The 20,233-nt window shown below is 38.1% G+C and overlaps 1 protein-coding gene across 1 annotated transcript in view; it reads left to right on the top strand.

Moving 5' to 3' along the window:
* Positions 1-20,233, top strand: part of DDX10 (DEAD-box helicase 10) — a 191,486-nt gene that overhangs the window by 54,618 nt on the left and 116,635 nt on the right. Inside the window, exon 13 of the mRNA XM_040583764.1 lies at positions 115-574. Coding sequence (XP_040439698.1) covers positions 115-574 — 460 coding nt within the window. The remainder of the gene's footprint in view (positions 1-114; positions 575-20,233) is intronic.

Raw genomic sequence — 20,233 nt, 5'->3', positions numbered from 1 at the left:
GAATTACCATAATTAAAATTGAATCACTTGAGCCATCAATGAGGGCTTCTAATGTAGTCAAATTTTGTGTATCTACCTTTCAGATTAATTAATTTGTTTAATTCCATGCTTTAGATCACTGGGTCTTGCAATGGCACCTCGTGTGAGATTTCTTCAAAAAGTTCAGAAACAGCTATGTGCAAGTGAGGCAGCTGATGGGACAGATCACTTGAAGGAGACAGAGCAAAATAAAAATGCCCTCTCGATAAATGAGGAAGGAGTGGAGAAATGCAGAACTAATTTCAGTGGAAGGTTGTCTGTTAACAGAACAAAGGAAAAGGAGAGAAGGAAAGAAACTGAAGAATGTTCTGCTGCCAGTGAAGGTGCTGAGGAGAGTGATGAGTCTGAGGATGAATCAAAAGAAGTATCTAAGGAGGAGGAGGAGGAAAAAGAAGTTCCTGTACCAAGTAGGGTACTAAACCCAGCCTCTGTGCAGTCCTTTGAAGATGATGACGATGACACTGAAGATATTGATTTGCTAACAGTGAAACAACGGAATGTTTTTGGTGTGGAAGCTAAAGATAATCCAGAACAGGTAAGTGCACTTTACAGTAAGGCTTATGAATCTTAATGATTTTGTATTGGACATACTCCAAGTAAGGAGGAGGAGAAAAGAGAACATTCTGCTCCTAGCAGAATACTCGCTTGAAGTCAGATGTGTTGTCCATATGTATCAGAGGTCAGAATTGCTCCCAAAAGATAAGTGGTGTGACTTAGGCTTTTATCATTTTGTATTTGCATAAAAAATATCCTTGTAGTCACTTTAGTTTTTGAATAACATGATTTGGATACCTGGGAAATTTTGATGGTTTTAATTCTTATCACTTACTAATTTGCTTGTATCTCTTTAAATAGCTGCCACGTTCAGTCATAATTTTGATGCTGTGCCACAGTTCATAGCACAGTTCATGGGAACCAAACTGCAATATATGATGAGCCACTTCCCGATACAAATCATTAAATGATCTTTACAATAATGTAACCTTCAAACCGTGATTTTTACTGTCAACAGGATCTTTACTATTAGGAATTGAGCCAGTATCAAAGAGAGCCAGCATGCACTTCTTGTAAGCATGGTTCTAAAGGCTTATTAAAAGTATTTATGTAGATCTTTCATTTCCTTGGCGAGTAGCTTTATAATTCAAGATTTCTATGTGCTTGGTGTTCTGAGAAATGTTGCTTTCATTTAATCTTTAAATACAGTGTTACAGTAAGGATGGTTTTGGGTTTGTTTTTCTTTTTTTTTTTTGGGGGGGGGGTTATTATTTCTATAAAACAGATTTGGTAATGTGCATATTGTGAATTTTTTGTGTATCCTTTACTATCTAGCATTACATATCATGTATTTCTGTAGTAAAGGGATCCAAGTGAAATAGCCATCTGGTTCAGCAAGATGTTTTTCTGATCTTATATGCATGCAAGGGGAGCCTCCTGTTAAGCAAAATATTTATTTTTCCAACTGGTATTTTAAATCTTTTTTTTTCTGTGCTGTTATTTAACAGCACAGGGCACTTGTCATGAACTTCGGCTATTTAGCCCACTAACTGCATTTATAAGCAGCATCTTTCCTTGAGTATTTAGTGAAGCATATAAACTAGCTTTATCAGGTAACTTTGTGGAAGATGTGCAGTTGCAGAGTAACCGTCTGCACTCTTTCCTCTACTATGAGGAGGCTGCCACAAGTGCCATCTTGTCTGAGAACAGGGAGGAGGATGCTCCTGGAATTACCTTTCTGTTCCTGTTATTCTAAGCCTGAGCTGCCCTGCTGCCTGGCTGCGGCTTATACTTGTTAATAAATTTCAATTTCATGTAGAAAAGAAATTGCTCCTTTGAAAGCAAAGTGGAGCGAAAGATTTCTGCCTTAGTTAAAAGAATGGTGTTCTCACAGCTGTCATATTGCTCCCTCAATTTTTCATTCTGAAATAGACAGGCAATTTCATGTTGCTTTTGTTTGTTGGAAAGTGAACTGGGAAGTTTTGTTCAGGAAATGGTAAAAGGAGAAACTTGATGTAAAAGAATGAACAAAAGAAATTTTATTGAAAGTACTAGTGATGTAGAAAATAATTTGGAACCTTGCTGGGTAACCTTTTAACATTTTTCCAGCATTAAACGTTTATAAGTTAGTGTATGCTCAGGTAAGTCAGACATTATTTTTTGTGATTCAGTGTTAATAAAACTGCAGTGAAGGGTTAGTGGTTTGTACTTGGCGTGTAAGTGTGGAAGGCCTTGCATCACCTGAAACCTCTTGTACATGGGGGCATAATAATGGAATAGCTATTTTTCTAAGTAGCTGTGAACAAAAAATCAAAAGTTTCAAGATACGTATTATGATGTCCTTAAAATATAATCTAAATAATCTCCTTCAGAAATGCCTATGAGCATACTCTGCCTAACTGCGGGAGCTATTCTTGGTTGATGCATATGATAGTGTGGTGTTTATTATTCTATGCTGCTTCTATATGAAAATTCAACAATTTTCACAGTAAAATAAGGCAATAGTGGAATGTTTCAAATGCAATGATTTTTTTTTGTTGTTTTAGTAAGAATAAGAGAATAAAGGTTCCTATCACTAATCATATATTGTCTTTTAATGTTTCGGTATGCAAATTCACATAATAGAAATTACATAGAAAGGTGCAGGCATTGTGCATCGTTTTTTATGTGTATGCCTCAGCACTACGTTTTGTGGGTGTTAAAACCAAATTGGTAACTTCCAACAGTTTCTATGTTTTTTCCCGTGTGTTTATTTTCTGGATAAAGGTTTTGAAGTGGTTATTCAGTTTCTATCTGTTCTGCATCAGTTCATATCTAAAGAATTATAAAGAACTGATTCCTCTGGTATGTGAGAAGCACTGTGCAGTGTGAGTGCAGTTTTCCTGTTGCTGTGTGTTGCAGTGTCCTTCTAGGGAGGACTTGGGAACCAGTTTAACTATAGCATACTGAATTGTTGCTGCATTTCTAGGATGACACAGGCATTGATAGTATCAAATGCTGCAGAGTCTGGAAGTATGAACATAGAGTGTATACTTGACTAGATCAGTTAGGAGTTTTTTTTAATATCTATTCCGTGTGTTAAATAAGATGTGTTTCCACAGGACTCCTTAGTATGTGATCATATAATTGGGAAATTATGAGCGTACCCACAAAGGTTGAATTGAGTTTGCATTTATGCTTTTAATGTGTGTGATTGATTTTGCAATTTCACTGTTCTTAGATTATGCTTCTTGTTGACAGCAAAACAGTCCCACTGCGATTGTTGAGCTTCAGGATGTTTTTGTAAATGGAAACATTACATCCAGCTTCAATGTTTTAATAGCTGGTTTTGGAGACAGCATAGCTTCCTCATCCTTGTGTCTTCCCTAGCTCCAGTGGAAGAAAGGAGCAAGAGGAGGTGTTAGGCTGGCTCCGAGTATCCTGTGTGGTGGTGTAGTGCCCAGACTTTTGATTCCAGGTGGTGTGGGCTCATCCATCTTTGTAACAAGGGGAAGGAACTAGGCAAAAGGAGCAGGCGTTATTTAAACTGATGATGGAGTAGAAGGGGATTTGTGTGGCTGACTTAGAATATTTTGGTTTTGTTGACTGTCCATGATACCCAACCTAACAGTGAAAGGTAGGTCATGGTGTAAAGTGAGACATCCAATGTTAGTTCTTCTAGTAGCATGACTTGTGGCTTGATTCCTCTCTTTTCTTTTTCCCTTTCTTAATGAGGCCCTTGGCTGCGTGCATACTTTGTCTCCATCATTTTGTGACAACAGAGAGAAAGAAAAATCTATTCTCTGCTGTGCTGTGTAAAAGAACCCTTGGATAAGATGAAAGCTATTGGCAGATAGTACAATTTTGTTATGAGCTTCTGAGCTCATTTTTTAAGTTACTCACTAGTCGCCCTATTTATGGATTTTACTTAAATATGTTGGGATTTTTTGCTGGTGATATAACTCATGGGACTTACGCATAAGAACATTGTACTTCTAAATAAAAAGGTCAGCTATATGCATAGAGGCATTAGCACATACGCAATATTTAGCTGTTGTGTTAACATTATGGAAATCATTAGTTTAAAGTGCATTTAATGGTATTAGCAATATTTATGTAAAGACTGTAAGTACTCCCTGGTTACAAACTTCGTTTTTAATGCTATTTTAATGAAACTTGTTTTTGCATTTTGAAATGCAAATGCTATACTTCTTAAGCTTCAAGCATTATTTTGAGAACTAAGATTAAGCCTATAGTAGTTTCTTCTTGGATTTGTTCATACTTTGACAGCATGTGATGTCTCACAAGATGACTTAGACTTATCTTCTGCTATTGAATTTTCTGGTGTTGGGTGGAGAATATTGAACTCCTGAGTTCTTAAGATTGCTGTGACTCCCTCCCTGCTTCCCCATCTCTTGTTTTATGGACCCCTAAGACTTCTCAAGTGGGGTATTTACTGGCTGCTTGGAACACTCTAGTAAGCAGAAGAATACAGAGGGCTGCCTTAAATCTAATTGCAGATTCCTTGGAGTTAGTCTGGACTCTTGAAGAGCCCACTGTTTGAATGCTGTAACTATGAATTTTATATGCTACAATTCTGTCTCAGCTAGCTGGCTTGCCTTGTAATCCAGTAACATTACGTATTGTGGAATTTTCTTACACTTCTCAGACACATAAACACTGTAAACTGACATATTATGACCTGGGTATGTATGTGTTTATAAAACCAGGAAAGAACAGACAAGGGTAAATCTCCCTAACTAGAGGTCGTGGGTGAGTCTAAACCAAGAAACAGAGTGATAGCTAGTTGTACTGTGGACTTTGCACAGAAAAGGATCAAGAAAACATCATTTAACATGCACCAAAGTGAGGACATAGTCCTCTAGAATTTTCTTCTGTGATGTTGAGAAGAAAGCCTGTTACACTCCACAGAAATCAAAATTAATTTTCAGAGATGTGACTCATCTTGATTGCTTCTTTTACATTGGCTTTTCCTTATCAATGGGATTTATCCTGTTCCATGTTATGAGATTTTCACCAATCTTGTGTTTATATACTGCTTTTTCTGTGTGAAGCATCATCTCATTCCTTTTACCAGCTCTTACTAGCTCTTATTCTTACGCTTTTGTATTAATTAATTTTAATTGTGTGACTTTGTCTCCTTGATGCTTTTCAGGGGATGGCAAGATAGAAACTATCCAAAGGAGAGAAGAAGCAAGGGAGCAAGCTGGCTGACTCTTGTAGTGGCATTTTTTCCCTTAGGGATAGCCTTCTTTGCTCCTGCAGTAGCAGTGTGTTGTGTCCAGAGAAGAAAGCTGCTTCAGGCATCCTGCTAGCTATAAAAAAGAACAATTCCTTGGAGACAGGTTGCAAAGCTAGCATTCTGGCAGAGAAAAATATAGAAGTTATTTATTTGTAAGTTAAATAAAAGTCAATACTGTGATACATTATGTACCATAAATTCTCCTTCCTAGAGAATGCAAGTGCCTTAGGTTCTCAGCCTAGTAACAGTGTGCTTGTGTCTTTCTAGTTGAATTACAGCAAGTAATGATTTATACGAAGTACGAAATATTTGCATACAAGTGAAGCAGGCTTATCTTTGGATATTAGCCAAAGTGATTAAAGAATCCAGTGTTATGAAAAAATACCTTTTATCAGCCTTGAGTGGAAATGAAACCTGCTGACGGTACCTCAAGCATCTTTATGCACAGCAGCCAACACAGAATGCATTCCACAAAGTAGATGGAAAATTTTAAAGAAATTACATTTTCTTTCCATGCAATTTCAGTAACTTAAATACAACCAAAACTTGTTTTTTTAAGAGTGTCTATGATGTGCAGTTATATATTCTATCTAATTTTTAAAAGCCTAGCAATTTAGAAGTGCTTCTGTAAGCTACACAAAGGACAGAGCAAGAACATTTTGTGTTCTTGGACTTCTCCTCCTCAGATTTGCAGGGATATTCATTCCCCTGGCTTTATTATTTTAAATTAGAACATTCATGACTTGCTAGATTAAACTGCGTAACAGAGGCTTTTCAGACAGTCCTTTGTAAAAACCCACAATCCACGTTAAACTCCAGATCCATAGATCACTTATTGTTTTAATCTTTTTTCATTGCTCTTTCAGGTTACCTGCTTTAGCACCCTTCTGTCTGCTCCACGTCCATCTTCCAATTTCTCTAGTGATTTCTATTTCAGATAATTTTCTAGCAACTTACTAAGAACTTCCATAGTTTATGAAAAATTCACTTCAAATATTTAGATTTCTTGCATCTTTAAGGCAGCATTCCAGATAATTGTGCCAATCCCTGTGATGTGTAGGAAAATTTTAAAATATATAAGATTTGAAGTGTCTGAGTTACTGGTAAGCTATATATTTCACATAAATATCTGCTATATATCTCTTAAAGTATGTGTGCAGCACAAAATTGTCATTTTAAATATTTTTAATCATGTTTAAAATCTGGGTAGAAAGTATAATTTATTAATTGTATTTGAATGTCTGTCCTTATTACAGATGTTAGCTTTCTATACCATAATCTATGGATTACATAATTCTGATGTGCTGGGCTTTGCTTCTGTGGTAAATTTTACATTTCAAGGTACTTTTGAACCATTGTGAACTGTGGTATTTTTGAAGCCCACAGTCCATGTTGTGGACCTCTGTTGTTTTAGTAAAAAAAATCCTTAATTCCATATGCCATCTGAATCAGCCTCACAAGTTGTCTTCACTCTGCTGAAGTATCAGATTGTTTGCTGTCCTAATGAATGGAAGCTATTTTGCAAAGTGTTTCTGTGACTAACTTCACTGAAGGACTTTGAGCTCATGTTGAACAGTGTAAGTTTTGTACCTGTTCTTTAGTGAAGATCTTTCTGCAGGATTGATGGTTTGTCCAGTGCAGAGTGATGTGAGCAGGCTAGACTATTACGTGCTCAGGTTTCAGCATCTGGTGCAAATTCAGCTTGCAATGAGATATGCTTTGTCTTGTGATTGAATAGACCCAAAATGACTGTGAGATGCATGATCTTGTATCTCAAGAAGTATTAGGGTACTGTATGATTTAAAATGATTCACTAAAATTTCATTTGTTAAATACTTCTAGTAGGTTACTCAGGCCTGCAGCAATAACCTCAGTTTTAATTGTGCTTAATCACTGATGTATAGCCATGTTTAATATTTCGCAGCAGTTTCATAGATGGGGGTGAGCCAGATACTCTGCATTAAAACTGCCTAGTTTTAATCAATATTCTCCAGAACCATAGGATTTTTAAAATCTAAAATGCCACAGTTACCTTTAAAATCATTAGTGCCTGAATGGTTGCTGAGTGATGGCATTGGAAGTATTTGTAAGTGACACAGTTTTTGGATAAGTGATTTTCTGTAAGTTGAATGCTAAAATTGGGAAATGCTACTAGAAATCATATACAGCACTAATTTTTAAAGGCAGTGCTGCTTCCTGAAATAGTAATAAAGCAGACTGGCTAACGAATAGATCTGGCTACTGTCAGCAAGATGTGTAGTTAAAATTATGAGAATTATTCTTTCCTGTATATGCGAGTATCTTCTCCGATACAGACATCTGCTACTGCAAGCACTGCTTATTAAACTACCCATACTAATTTTAAACTATTTTGGGGCAGATTTCTGAATTTGTGTCTGAGCTGTGTAATTTTTGGCTGGAATAATTTGATAATTATCGAAAAAAATGATCGTGGTTTTGGTGGTGATTCATCAGCTGTTAGCCAAAATGAGTCCCTGGGTAATTCATGACAGTATCACTAACATGCACATTGTAATTTTATGACTATTTTAAAAAGGAGAAAGTCTGTGCAGTACACTTTTTCCAAACAGTGACCTCCTGGCTGGCCAGGAGCTAGGTCAGTGATCACAGAAAATCCATTTGGTCATGTGGAGCTGATGCTCCTTGTTTCCATAAGACTTTTGATTTGTCCCACCTCTGAAAAATTGTAGTGTTGGCAGGAGCAGCTGGGAGAGAGTGTCTTACCTTCTGAAGGATGGGCTCTCGGCTCTCTGTTTTGGGTGTAAAGAAACAGCTACTGCCTCTGGGGATAAAAAAAATCTCTTAAGGGAGCTTTACTTTGAATGAGTGAAAGGAAATTAAAACAATTAAGGCCACAGCCACTGGCTTTATTTCAGTCAAAAATAAATGAAATGTAAATCTCTTTGGGCCAGCCTGGTGGTGAAGTCTTAGCGATCTTCCCATCCTTCATTACCTACACCACGCTGTTCCTGTGGTAGCTTTCAGCTTATTTCAGCGCAGGGTTTTTCCTCTCCTTTGCCCAAGCTGCGCCTGTGTGTGTTCCTCCTGTGGGAAATTTTGATCTAGCTGATGCTCACTGGATCAAGATAGACTGCTTTGTCTGCTCCTTGTGGCCCTGTATGCTCTGTATGGACCCCTGTGAAGTAATAGGGTTGTGCCTGAGAAGTGAGATGTCTGGCAAACATGCCCGAGGAAGATGTGGCTGTGTTAGTAAATCCCTCAGAAAAAGCACACAGACAGGAGGTAGTGTTGATGTCCTCGAGCAAGGGAAACCCACTGGAAAACAAAATGGCAAATGTAACTTTTTGATAAGCTAAATGGCAGTATAATTTCTCTCAGATCCGTCACGTGCATGACCAAGATCACAAAGCATTATTTAAAACTGCGTTTAATAATATTTTCCTGTGTTAATGTTGACTATGCTTCTTGCAAAGAGACTGTGCAGGTAGGCACCTGGAAAAGAAAAGCCAGCATTGCTAGTATTGCGATTTTAAGATCAGCTTTTCCTGTTCATTTTAAACTGGATCTGCTGACAGTGCTATCCTTGTTTCCGTAATCTCTGCATTGAGCAAAACTAGTGTTAGTTGATGTTTTATTTCCATTGACGCTTTCTGAATCAGAGTGCTAGATAGAGGCCTCAAAACACCAGCTCTGCAGTGGCAGTTTTCTATCAGGTTCTGAACAGAAGGATTGGGTCTTGCAGAGCATAAAATGACAGCATGTATTTCTGTGTCTGTAGGTCTCTTGCTGCCTTGGTGGAGAAATAATGCGTATACCTCATAATTTTTGGGAAATAGTATTTTTGGAGTCATCACTTCCCCCTGTAAATGCAGTACTAGTCTTGAGTCTGACTGGTCTGTACTTTTGGGCGATGTTCTTGCATTTGGCTTCCTTGTATCTCATTAATGCAGGGCAGGGGGTTCTGGTGAGGTGGCAGATCCCAGTGTCACTCCCAAACTTTTTTTTTTTTTTAAAAAAAAAAGAGCCACAAAGGGCAATAAAGAACAAGCTGATAATACCAAAATGCATATCAGCAGCTGCATTAAGCCTTTCTGTCTGAGGCTTGTTTACATTAAGATACACTGAAAGCCAAAATGTACTTCAGCCATAGCTGTTCACAGACTTGGGATGCAGCAGGCACATGTTCTGCAGGATGCTGTTATATTCCAGCCAAAGGAAGTCATGGGTTTGGGCTTGCAGAAATGGGTAATTCCTCAGTTTGCTCATGTGTTTTGGGAATTGCATGCTGATCTAGTATTACATTCTCTCTGCTAAAGAATAAATCTCTGAACTGTTGTTACTTCCTGTGATGTCTAGCTGTTGTGAGATTGAACATGGGAAGAGAGCAACTTTTAAGGACTTCTGTGAAAGTTGACACGTCCCAGCCCATGGGTGAGTTCTGTATTTGCAAGACAGGTCTTCAGTGTGTTTTCTAATGGCCTGTTTCTTGATGTTTTCACTTCAGGTTGAAATTTGACTCACTTGAATTGGAAATGGAAGTATATTTGCAGAATGAAGTTAAAATTTTGAATTGTTGTTTTCATGGTGTTTTCATTGCTATTTGTGGAGCAGTTTTAGGGTCTCAGATAAAATGCTAGTTGTTTTATTTATCTTTTTTTATTTAACGGCCGTGGGTTATTGTAATTTGTTGCTTTCTCTAGCTTTTGTGCTAATAGCTTCCCAACAGTGTTGCCTGAAAAGTATAAATAAGTTCTTATCTATTAATTTTTATGGTGGTCACAAAAAGCTGGAGCTTTATAAGAGTAAGTATGCCATCTGAAATATATGTATATATGTGTGTGTGTGTATATGTTTATGTTTGTATGTTACATGTCAGAACGATGTGGTAATAAGAAAATAATGGCCAGTAGTGGAAATCAGGAGGTGCTGTCAGTGAGAGACTGGTAGGTCTGTGGGTGTTGATGCAAAGTGTATTTTGAGCAGTAGATTGAATAGAAATATTCTTCTGATTTCCAGCTTTAGGACACAGATTTTGAATAGGAGTTTCTAGTGTGTGGCTCTTAGACCAATTTAGAAGCAGTGTTGGGAGAAGTAGGTGCATTGTAAAAGAAAGCTTTTTAAGTAGCTGTGACAGAAGCAATTGGGACTGATGCCAAGAGGGGATTGAAGGGAGAAGGGAAGGTAAGGTGAGAGACCAGAGCTGAAAGGCAATAGTTTTGTATGGGAATGACAAATATATAACCCATCTTTCCAACCTGATCCTTGGGGATCCTCAAGGGTACTGTCTGCAGATTCCCGTCTCTCTTAACATTGTGTTTCATGAAAAGTTGTACCACCTTTTTTGTGTTGATTTTTGAATATGTGTGTGTTGTTCAGTTACCACAGTTTTGAACACTGAGTGCTCAATTAGTGTGTGATGTCTTTTCCTACAGCTCTTTATTGCTACAGTAGTTGCATTTTATAGATGCAAAGGGAAGTGGTCATCTGGTCTGACTTCCCTGGATATTATAACCATGTTATTTTACACTGTCATTCCTGTATTGAATGCAGAATTGGAAATTTGCATAAGTGCATCTTTCAAAAGGCATCCTGTCTGGATCTAGAGACATGAAGATTAAAAATCTGCCACTACTAGTAACTTTTTCCAGTGATTTAACTCATTTGTTCAGGTTGTGTTGAAGAGGTAGATACAGGATTGAAGAACAAAGACAGCAGAGGACATGATAAGAGGACAGCAGCCAAGAGTAAAGATATTCCAACAAATATTCCTTTGGCCTGCAAGAGAGGCTTTATTTTAGCACATAGAAGAATGTGAGAAGAAAATGTGATACCGTTATGGAGGAGGTGAATGATAGGATATAAATTGAAAATGCCATGTGCAAATGCAAATTAAGGCAGCATTTAGCTTAGGGACACTTTGTTACTGAATGTTATCAAATGTTGCAAGTAATTTGGAAGTCATACCATAGTTCCTTAGGTATGAAAAAGATGATGTGGGAGTTGAAGGTTGAATATTTTGACTGACCGAGCTTGAGTGAAATTTCTGCTCCTTGCTGGTTCAAGTATTATAATTAGCTTAACAAGGCAAGCCTTAAAAGAAAGAGAACAGTTTTATGTACCGTGTCTGCAGGTAGTTTTTTCTCTTTGGTTTCAAGATCAGCATTTACTCTAAGCCAAGGAGATGTTACGTTTTCATTAGTCAGTTTTGTTCTTGTGGCTCTACTTTCACAATCCTTTTTTAATGTGGGAAACTTAAAGCATAAATTACTTTGACTTCTCTCCATTTTCAAGAAGTATTTTATTTGGTTTTAGTGCAGCTGAATTTTTCAGTGAGTCATTGAAGCTAATCAATCTTGATATTTCTCTGTTACTGCTAATCTTTTATGCTTGGAAAAATAACATCTTTATATTTTATTTTATCTTTGGTCACTTTTTAAGCACTTATGAGCAATAATAGTCTTCTAAAACATTTCATGATGTAATGTAGAGCAGCTGCTAATGATTAAAACTAAGACAGCTATAATGGAATATTTACTGCGTAAAATGAGAAGATACTAATAAGTATTAGAAGATACTAATAAGATACTAATAAGTAAATAGTGGTATGAGAAATGTTAAATTCTTCTAGTGGAAAAACATTTCAATTTTCCAGTGTTTCTATCAAGTTTCCAGTCTTTCTATCAAGTGTGAGCATCTCATTGAAACACAAGTGTTGGCATGTTGTTTTCAGTTTTTGCCTTTAGTTACTGGAATAATAGTTAAAAGGAATTTCAAATGATGCTGCTGTTAATGTACTCACCTTCATGTAATGTAAGTGCTGTGGTCTCTGAAATGGGTAGAGCTGTCCTGGCATCCACCCTGTGCTAGTGTTGGGGTAGGTGGTAGCTGATGTGGTTGAAAACTGATTTCGCTTATTGTCCTTTTTCTGTGGGTCTTCAGCCTGAAGAATTTATTGCCTGTGTGGCTGTACAGGCATCTCTGATTTCCTTCGCATAGTAACATATTCTCGTGTTGGAACTTCTTGACCGTATCTACAGAGCCAGGCAATTCCTCAGATATTTTCTTGAAAAAAAGATGTAAAGTAAATCATAGCAGATCATTATTTTACATTAAGATTTTGTGCCTGTCTGAATCTTAGGAGGGAATCTAGAAAAGGGCATGCTCTCTGCTGTTGCAAGATGTTGGCTACCAAGCTGATATAGCGACTATGATATATCGGTTAGGTAAGAAGAATCTTACTATCCCCATAGGGTAAATGAGAAGGGAGTTCAGGAGGAGGCTTTCCTGAGTGCTTGCGTTTTGCTGGAGTGAGGCAGGTGACAGACTGGAAATACTTTTTTTTTTTTTTTCCAGTTGCTCATCTTTGCCTGGATGGGGTGGTGGCTGTGTCCCCATGGGAGGCTGGGAGCAGGACAGGCTGTGGGGAGCTGTGCTATTACAGCTGCAGGTTGCTGCTGCTGTGAGAGGCACCCACGGGCAGGGCTGAGGGTTTGTCAAGTAAGTCACAGCTGCTTCCTCAGGGCCCAAGGTGGAAGTGCTGAAACTGGCACTTGGCTTCTGCTGCAAAAAAACTTGAGCTGCCCTGGCAGTAGATGTCTGTGCTTCCTTGTGTCTCACCTGTTTACTGCTTTAGTTTCTTTCAGGAACAGAGTGCTGCACCATTCCCCCTCTCCTGGAGGAGTGACTTTGCTGCATGGTTCCTGGTGGGTTGTATGATAACTCTGAAGATACTCACTGAGTTAGATAAAGGGGGAATTAATGGCAAGGAGTTTAGCATTTAGACTGGAGGAACAGATAGCTGTACTGTTGCTTCTAGCTCTCCAGTCTGAATGTGAGGAGGAAGCTAGGTCAAATCCACAAAAATGAGCAAAAGCAATTTTTATGCATGTGTAACTGTGTATAAGTAAAGCTTTTACAGCTAAGGAATTATTAGCTCTTCTCAGTTAGTCATCTGAGAAATGCAGTGTGTCTAAAAGACATATTCCCAACTAAATTAGTTCTCATTTTCGGAGCAGGAAGGCTCAAATCTACATTAAAGTATTTTTATAAAAAACAGATTAAATATAAATTCAGACAGAAGTTCTGTAGAGTTACATATTCAGCAAGTTAATGTTTATATTAAATATTCAAACTTTTAAGTCTGGATTATTGATCAAAGCGTTCTTTTCCTTCTACGTATTTCAGATAGTCTTCAGTGATCCTTGTGTAGGGTTTCAGAGGACTTGGGTTGTGTTGGGATGTAGCTTAGAGCTCAGTACCTGGACAGAAAGACCATAGGTAGCTGTGTGTGAAAAAGTGTCTCAGGTTGGCTTTCAAGCGATGGAGTGTGTGCGTGCGCAGAGAAAGGGGAGGAGAGTAACATTTCAGTTTGGAATGGTAAGGGGGAAAAAAAGATTTTAAGTTAGGCTAATAACGTTGCCACAGAATCAGTGAGTATTTAATTTCCAAATGCCTCATCTACTAAATTTGTTTCAAGTGTTAATCTGAAGTTTCATACTCTTAATCCTCTTTGGCGCTTTTGATGAATTCCTTTAGAATTTCATCCTCCTTGAAATGTGGTGGGCGTTTTGTGATTCACAGAAAAAATGCTATGTGTTGCTGGAAGCCGTGAATATATTTGCAAAAGAGGTGCAAAGCTCTCAAGGCTCAAAAGTATCTTTACAAATGTCAGTGACTATGGTTTACTTTGGCAATGTTTGATGAGGTGGCTCAGCATAACATCAAACCAGTTCTTTAGATATGGGTAACGTGAGGTTTTCTACAAGTATAGCTGTGTATTTAAGCATAATGACGTTAATGTAGTGACAGATGTTCTTCAGTCATCAGAGATTATATAGCAGTTAAGGAAATCTGAGGTGCTGGGAGAAACCCAGGTTATTTTCAACGGTGAATTCATAAGTGGTTTGTTTTCCTGTATTTGGTTTGTTTACTCTGAGCAAATGCTATGAGCTCATTTTCTATGCTATGTAAAAATAATCGTCTTTTGTTACACATAGGTTGCTTAAAATTCACTGGGCGGCAGTTCTGTGTACATTAATGCCTGGTGTTTGTGGACTGGGTGTCTGTAGTCTGTTGCTTGCATTTGCAAAACGATGGAAAACTGTTGAAGGTCAAAAGTTTGTCTCATGATAACCTGTAATATGAGTATGAATAGTGCATTTGGGCTTTTTAAACTTATTCATTCCTTTTTTATTTATTCTTTATTTATATCTTAACATGGAAAAGGTCTAGCTTTTATCTTTGGAGCGCTCTGAACATGGGATTTCCTATCCTGCCTAGATCAATGAATTATAACTTCCAGTTACTACTGACAGTTTCACTGTCTTGAGACAGACTTTTGCCATTCCCCTACCTTCAGTGGAGGGGCTGAAATTTACCAGTGAGAGCAGTTTAGGGCTATCTATCACCTGCCTTTTCAAACTGGCCTTCCTGAGATCCTGCTGGAGTGTATAGCTACTGCGCTGCCGTCTTCGCAGCCTAAAAGGACTTGTACAAAATAGAAATTCAGTGCTTGTGCTGTGAGACCTGGAGCATCTGAATGTCAAACTCTATCTGATGAAATTGCATTCTTCTCCTACTTTAATAGGATTGCAAGGATAATGTAGTTTAAATTTATAGTTGTCATAAGGATAAGGTCAGCAAGTAGATCAAAGATGAATTGGAATTGACCCTGTTTTCTTTTCACTTGAGTTAATTTACTGACTTACTAGGCTACCAGCTGCTTAGGATTCAGTGCATGACTAAGTTGTGTGGTAGGTTTTGGTTGTCTTAAACTTTTTTTAAGGAATGTATAGCTTACATACATAAAATATTTAATCCTTATATTTCATATATACAAAATATGTAGGTACATGATGTATAAAGGTAAAATGTATTATATAATTCTTCATTTATATATATTTCTTTTCATATATGTGAACCTCGTGTGTGTATCTATATATCTGAAAAAGATGCTGACCAAATATTTCAGCCTCCAGTGTCTTTCCTAACAAACCTTATTGCTGAGTCCCTGAACTCAGCATATTTTATATGGGGTTAATTTTGCTAATGTAGTGGCAAAAGCGTGTGATAATTAACACTGTAATTTTTGTGGTATATCTTACAGTCTCAGCTAGGAGTGCTAGCTCTTAACAGGAATTTTCCCATGTTTTCTTTTGTGATTGTCTGGAAGATGCCCCGTTTTAGAAGGCAAAGGCTGCACAGAAGCAGAGTATATCCCCCTCTCAGGCAATTTTGGTATTTCATATGGTGGTTATTGAATAAACTTACTTTTGTGACAGAAGCTGTGCCTCACTTCATGTTTTTTCCTCTCTTACTTTCTCTATGTTGTTTTTCTTTCGTTAGTGGTGATTCTGTCACAAATGCAGGAGTTAGCTGACTCGAGAGAGAGAATTTATTGCCAATCAGTTTTCTTTGTGCAGAAAGATAGATCTGCCAACTTTCTCAGGCTTGTATGTAGTCCAAAATACTGGCCATCAGATTTTCAGGAAAGAGAATGAGTTGATATTGTCTTGAGCTCATTTTTGTATGTAATCAAGGCTGGATTCAAAGATTTCCTGTTCATCCCAGGAAATGGTGCTAGGAGTTCCTGAAACACTTCAGGACTAGTTGTAACATACTCAGTCCTGTTTACCTTCAGGTGTAGGTTGAGTTGCTGGAGGATAGGGTTTATGTTATGGCTGTGTATGGTAATGAGTAGCTAGACTTGAGGAAAATCAAGTAATTCCTCCTGGGTTATTCAACCTACAAGATTTCCGTCAGTGTATGTGGTTATGGTTAGTGGCTTGAACTTTGGATGGTCCCTGTGCACCAGAAGCGACAGAAGCCACCTAACTGTTGCTTAGCATTAGCTCCGATTACTTGTAAGGGAGGGAAAAGATTTGGGGTCTTTGGTTTTGTTTTGTTCTAGGCAAATTTCAGAGAAGGTCTTGCTCAACCAAAAGGCATATACACTAATAATGTAAGTAAAAATATATGAGGAATCGTAGACTCTTAGGAAAGAAAGCAGAAACACACTGGATACATAAACAGAAATGGGAGTTTACTAGTGGCAATTACAATTTTTTAGTTCTTCTGGGGCAGGAGTTAATTTAAAATGTATGAATTGTTAATAATTCACTTTTTTATTGTATTATTTTGCGTTGGATACGCTAATGGCAGTTAAGACAGTGAAAACTATTTCTGTTTTATCAGAAGGCTGCTGCAGTTTGTCAAACATTATTTTGTGAACATCTGTCGCTTTTAACATTGGGTTGGCAACCCCCCAGTTTTTTGATGAATAGATGAATCCTAACATCTGAACAGGCTATGCTTGTATCAGAAAGCTTTGGCGGCTCGCTGCATATACAACAGGCAACGCTTCTAAATACTGGGTCTAGACTAATTAGGTTATTCTAATATATGAGTTGTTGATGGAAGCACTTCAAACTTGAGTTGAAAGACTCTTAAAACAACCACCAAAAACCTACCCAAGAACTCTCTCTTGGGATTCAAATTGAGAAGTATCACTAATCCCAGCTGTGTAGCCAGAGTAAGGTGCCAGCTGTCCCAGGCCTGGGTTTGACAGCTTACTGCTGTGGGCAGAGTGGCGAGTGGAGACAGAAGGGGGATCTTTTTTCATGCAGGTGGCGGTGGGGGAGGGAAGCGCTTTTTTTTTTTTTAATGGTGGGTTTCCACAGAATGAGGAAAAAACTGAGGCATCATTATCATCGTTACCAACTTCAGAAGGAGAGGAAGTTTCCTTTAGGAAGTGTAACAGACCTTTCTGCATGGCCTGGGACAGGTCACTGAATCTTTGGCCATTTTGTAAAACATTTAACTGTGTGTGCTTAAGCTTAAGTTGTTATTCCTGTAAGTGCATTTACAGATTTATGGGTGCACATGTCTAAATTGTCTTGACTCACCTGTGAGAGGATAAATCATAGCTATTTTTGGAGTGCTCAGACGATTACGTTGATGGAAACCATGTAAGTTCTGGTATAAATCCCCCATGTTTTACCAGGTAGGATATCTGCTGGCTGCATCCTATTCTGTGACCAGTGGTGGCAACCACCACAGCTTTCAGAGCTGAGTGACTTCAATGGACATGGTAAAAACTAATATTTCTAGTTGTTGGGAAAATTTCATCATACTTGTATACCTTATTGTGTTAAAAAAAGAACCCACCAAAATACAGCATCTGATGATATTCTTAAATTGGAGACTTCTTCCCTCTACTCCTCTGTGATACGAAGTAAGTATCTCAAAATTTGACTTGAAGAAAAAGGGTTTGATAAAAAAATCCCTCTTTCATTCTACAAGAGTTCCAGAGCATTCATTTCTATCTATATTAGTTAGAAATAAGCCTGAAAAGAAAGAGATTGAAAAAAAGCCTTTTCAGTTTTTTTGGTTTTTTTTTCCGTTGGGAAATATTGTTATATCCCAATACCCTGTAGTTCTATAAAGTGTAATGCATTTTTGATCAAACAAAATTCTTGATATCCATTACTACCTGTGCATGAGCTTCAAAATCTAATTACATATTATATGAAAAAATTTCCTGCCTTCCAGTTCAATTGTGACTTTTAAATTTCATGTCTTTTTCTTGCGTTATGAAACAGAGTGCATCTCTGCACTTATTACATACATTCTTAAATTTTTAATATATTTTTCTTTTTACAGGCAAAGATTCTTAATGTGTTTATTTTCTTTACATATAAAAATTATTTTAAATGTTCTTCACCCTTTCTCTTCTGTGATTTTTCTTTAATTATTTCTCAATAGAGGAAAAAAAAAGTCATCAAGAAATCAAAATAATGTTGTTACAAAGTAGTAGCTTTAAAGGATGGCTTCCTGGGAAGTTTGTAGCATGGTGAGAGGATTATATTACTTTCAACAGTGTAGTAATTTATTCTGGTAGTATTACGCAGCTTTCATTTTGATAAAGTCACTGAGGGTTGTACAACATAATCCATAAAGCTGTTTGCAAAGCTGTTTGCCTTAGCAGTGTCCTAGTGCTGAAACTGAATGGTTAGAGGTGTACAAGCAAAGAAGAATGGGGAAGAAACCTCATGCTTGAATTTCAGAATCGGAGTATTGTTAGAAATTAAGTACTAGAAGTCTGGAAGGAAATACATAAAATGGGTAATAGTACAGAAGGCTGGTAGCATCCTGGCCTGTGTCAGAAACAGTGTGGCCAGCAGGGCCGGGGCAGTGACCGCCCCTGTACTGGGCACTGGTGAGGCCGCACCTCGAACCCTGGGGTCAGTGTCGGGCCCCTCGCTGCAGGAGGGACGTCGAGGGGCTGGAGCGTGTCCAGGGAAGGGCAGCGGGGCTGGGGAAGGGGCTGGGGCACAAGTCCTGTGAGGAGCAGCTGGGGGAGCTGGGGGTGTTCAGCCTGGAGAGGAGGAGGCTGAGGGGAGACCTTATCGCTCTCTGCAGCTGCCTGAAAGGGGGGTGTAGGCAGGTGGGTTCGGTCTCTTCTCCCACATAACAAGGGACAGGACAAGAGGAAATGGTCTTAAGTTGCACCAGGGGAGGTTTAGATTGGATATTAGGAAAAATTTCTCCACTGAAAGTGCGGTCAAGCATTGGAACAGGCTGCCCAGGGAGGTGGTTGAGTCACCGTCCCTGGAGGCGTTTAAAAGTCATGTAGATGTGGTGCTTAGGAATGTGGTTTAGTGGTGGATTTGGCAGTGCTTGGTTAGTGGTTGGACTCAATGATCTTAAAATTCTTTTCCCGCCTAAATGATTCTATAATTTTACATACTGAAATCTCAAGTAATGCTATTTCTGTGCGAGAGGACTTTTCTCTAGCATCACAAATCAGTGGATATTCTTACAAGGTATAGAGAGGTATAGAAGATCTGTGAACATTCTGTGTGTGACCTTAGCTTGGTTGCATGACTGTAGTTAGTACAGCCTGGCAAGATCACTTGATTTTTATACTGCTTCCTCTTTAAAAAGAAAATATTGCATATACTCAGACAGTATAATAGGAATGTTTTTGTTGAGTGTTCTACCCCCTCTATCTTGTCTGCCAAGGTAACTACTTAACACCCTACAGGAATACAGATGATAGGTAAGCCAGTACCCCTAATAATGCAAAAAAACTCAAGCTAACAAAGGATGCTGATTCCAAATTCAGATGTTTTCCAGAAAAAAAAATGCTTCCTTTTTAAAAGGAGAAAGGTGCTCAAAATGAAGTAGGGAATAAATGCTGAACATTTGGGGTTGGAGAACAGCTATAGCTCTAGCTAGCTAACTACAGAGCTGCATAGGAAAGATGCTTCTGTTCTCCATCAAAAAGAAAAAACAAAACTTCTCCATTCTCCCTTGCTTGTGGCTGACTGGCATCAAAAAAATTCACAATTATTTCTAGGGCATTTACTGCAAATTAACTTTGTTGGGTGACCAGTCACTGATGCAGTGGAACTTTTAATATTTATACTTTTGTTCTAATAAAACCTGGTCTTGCTTCACGGCTTTTTAATTCAAATAAACCACTTTCAAATTCTATTATTTATTCCCCTAAATTAAGACATGAAGGTGAAAATTGTATCTTAAGGTTGTTTTAGGAAAGCTAAACAACCAGTCAACAATGAATTGTTAACTAAAATAAACTTAGAGCAGTTTTTTAAAAGAAGGCTCATGTGTGCCTTTTTTCCCCAAGGGCAAATTCAGACCATAGTCCTTCCAGTATCAGATGGAAATACATGTAGGTTTATTCACTAAAACAGTCCAGATTTTAAGGTCATCTCTACTTGGAGCCAAATTTTTCAAGGTGTTTAATACCTAAAGCTCACAAGAGAAGTTCTTGAGTGTAATTTGTTTGATTCCAGTATACCAATTTCACAGAATCGTAGAATAGTTGGGGTTGGAAGGGCAGCTCTGGAAATCTAGTCCAACCCCTGCTAAAGCAGGGTCACCTAGAGCTGGTTGCAGAGAGTCATGTCCAGATGAGTTTTGAGTGTCTGCAAGAAGGAGACTCCACAGCCT

Source organism: Falco naumanni, chromosome 2, assembly GCF_017639655.2.
Source record: "Falco naumanni isolate bFalNau1 chromosome 2, bFalNau1.pat, whole genome shotgun sequence".
NCBI lineage: Eukaryota > Metazoa > Chordata > Aves > Falconiformes > Falconidae > Falco > Falco naumanni.
The sequence above is the reverse complement of the archived record's forward strand: the minus strand, read 5'-3'. Positions and strand labels throughout refer to the sequence as shown.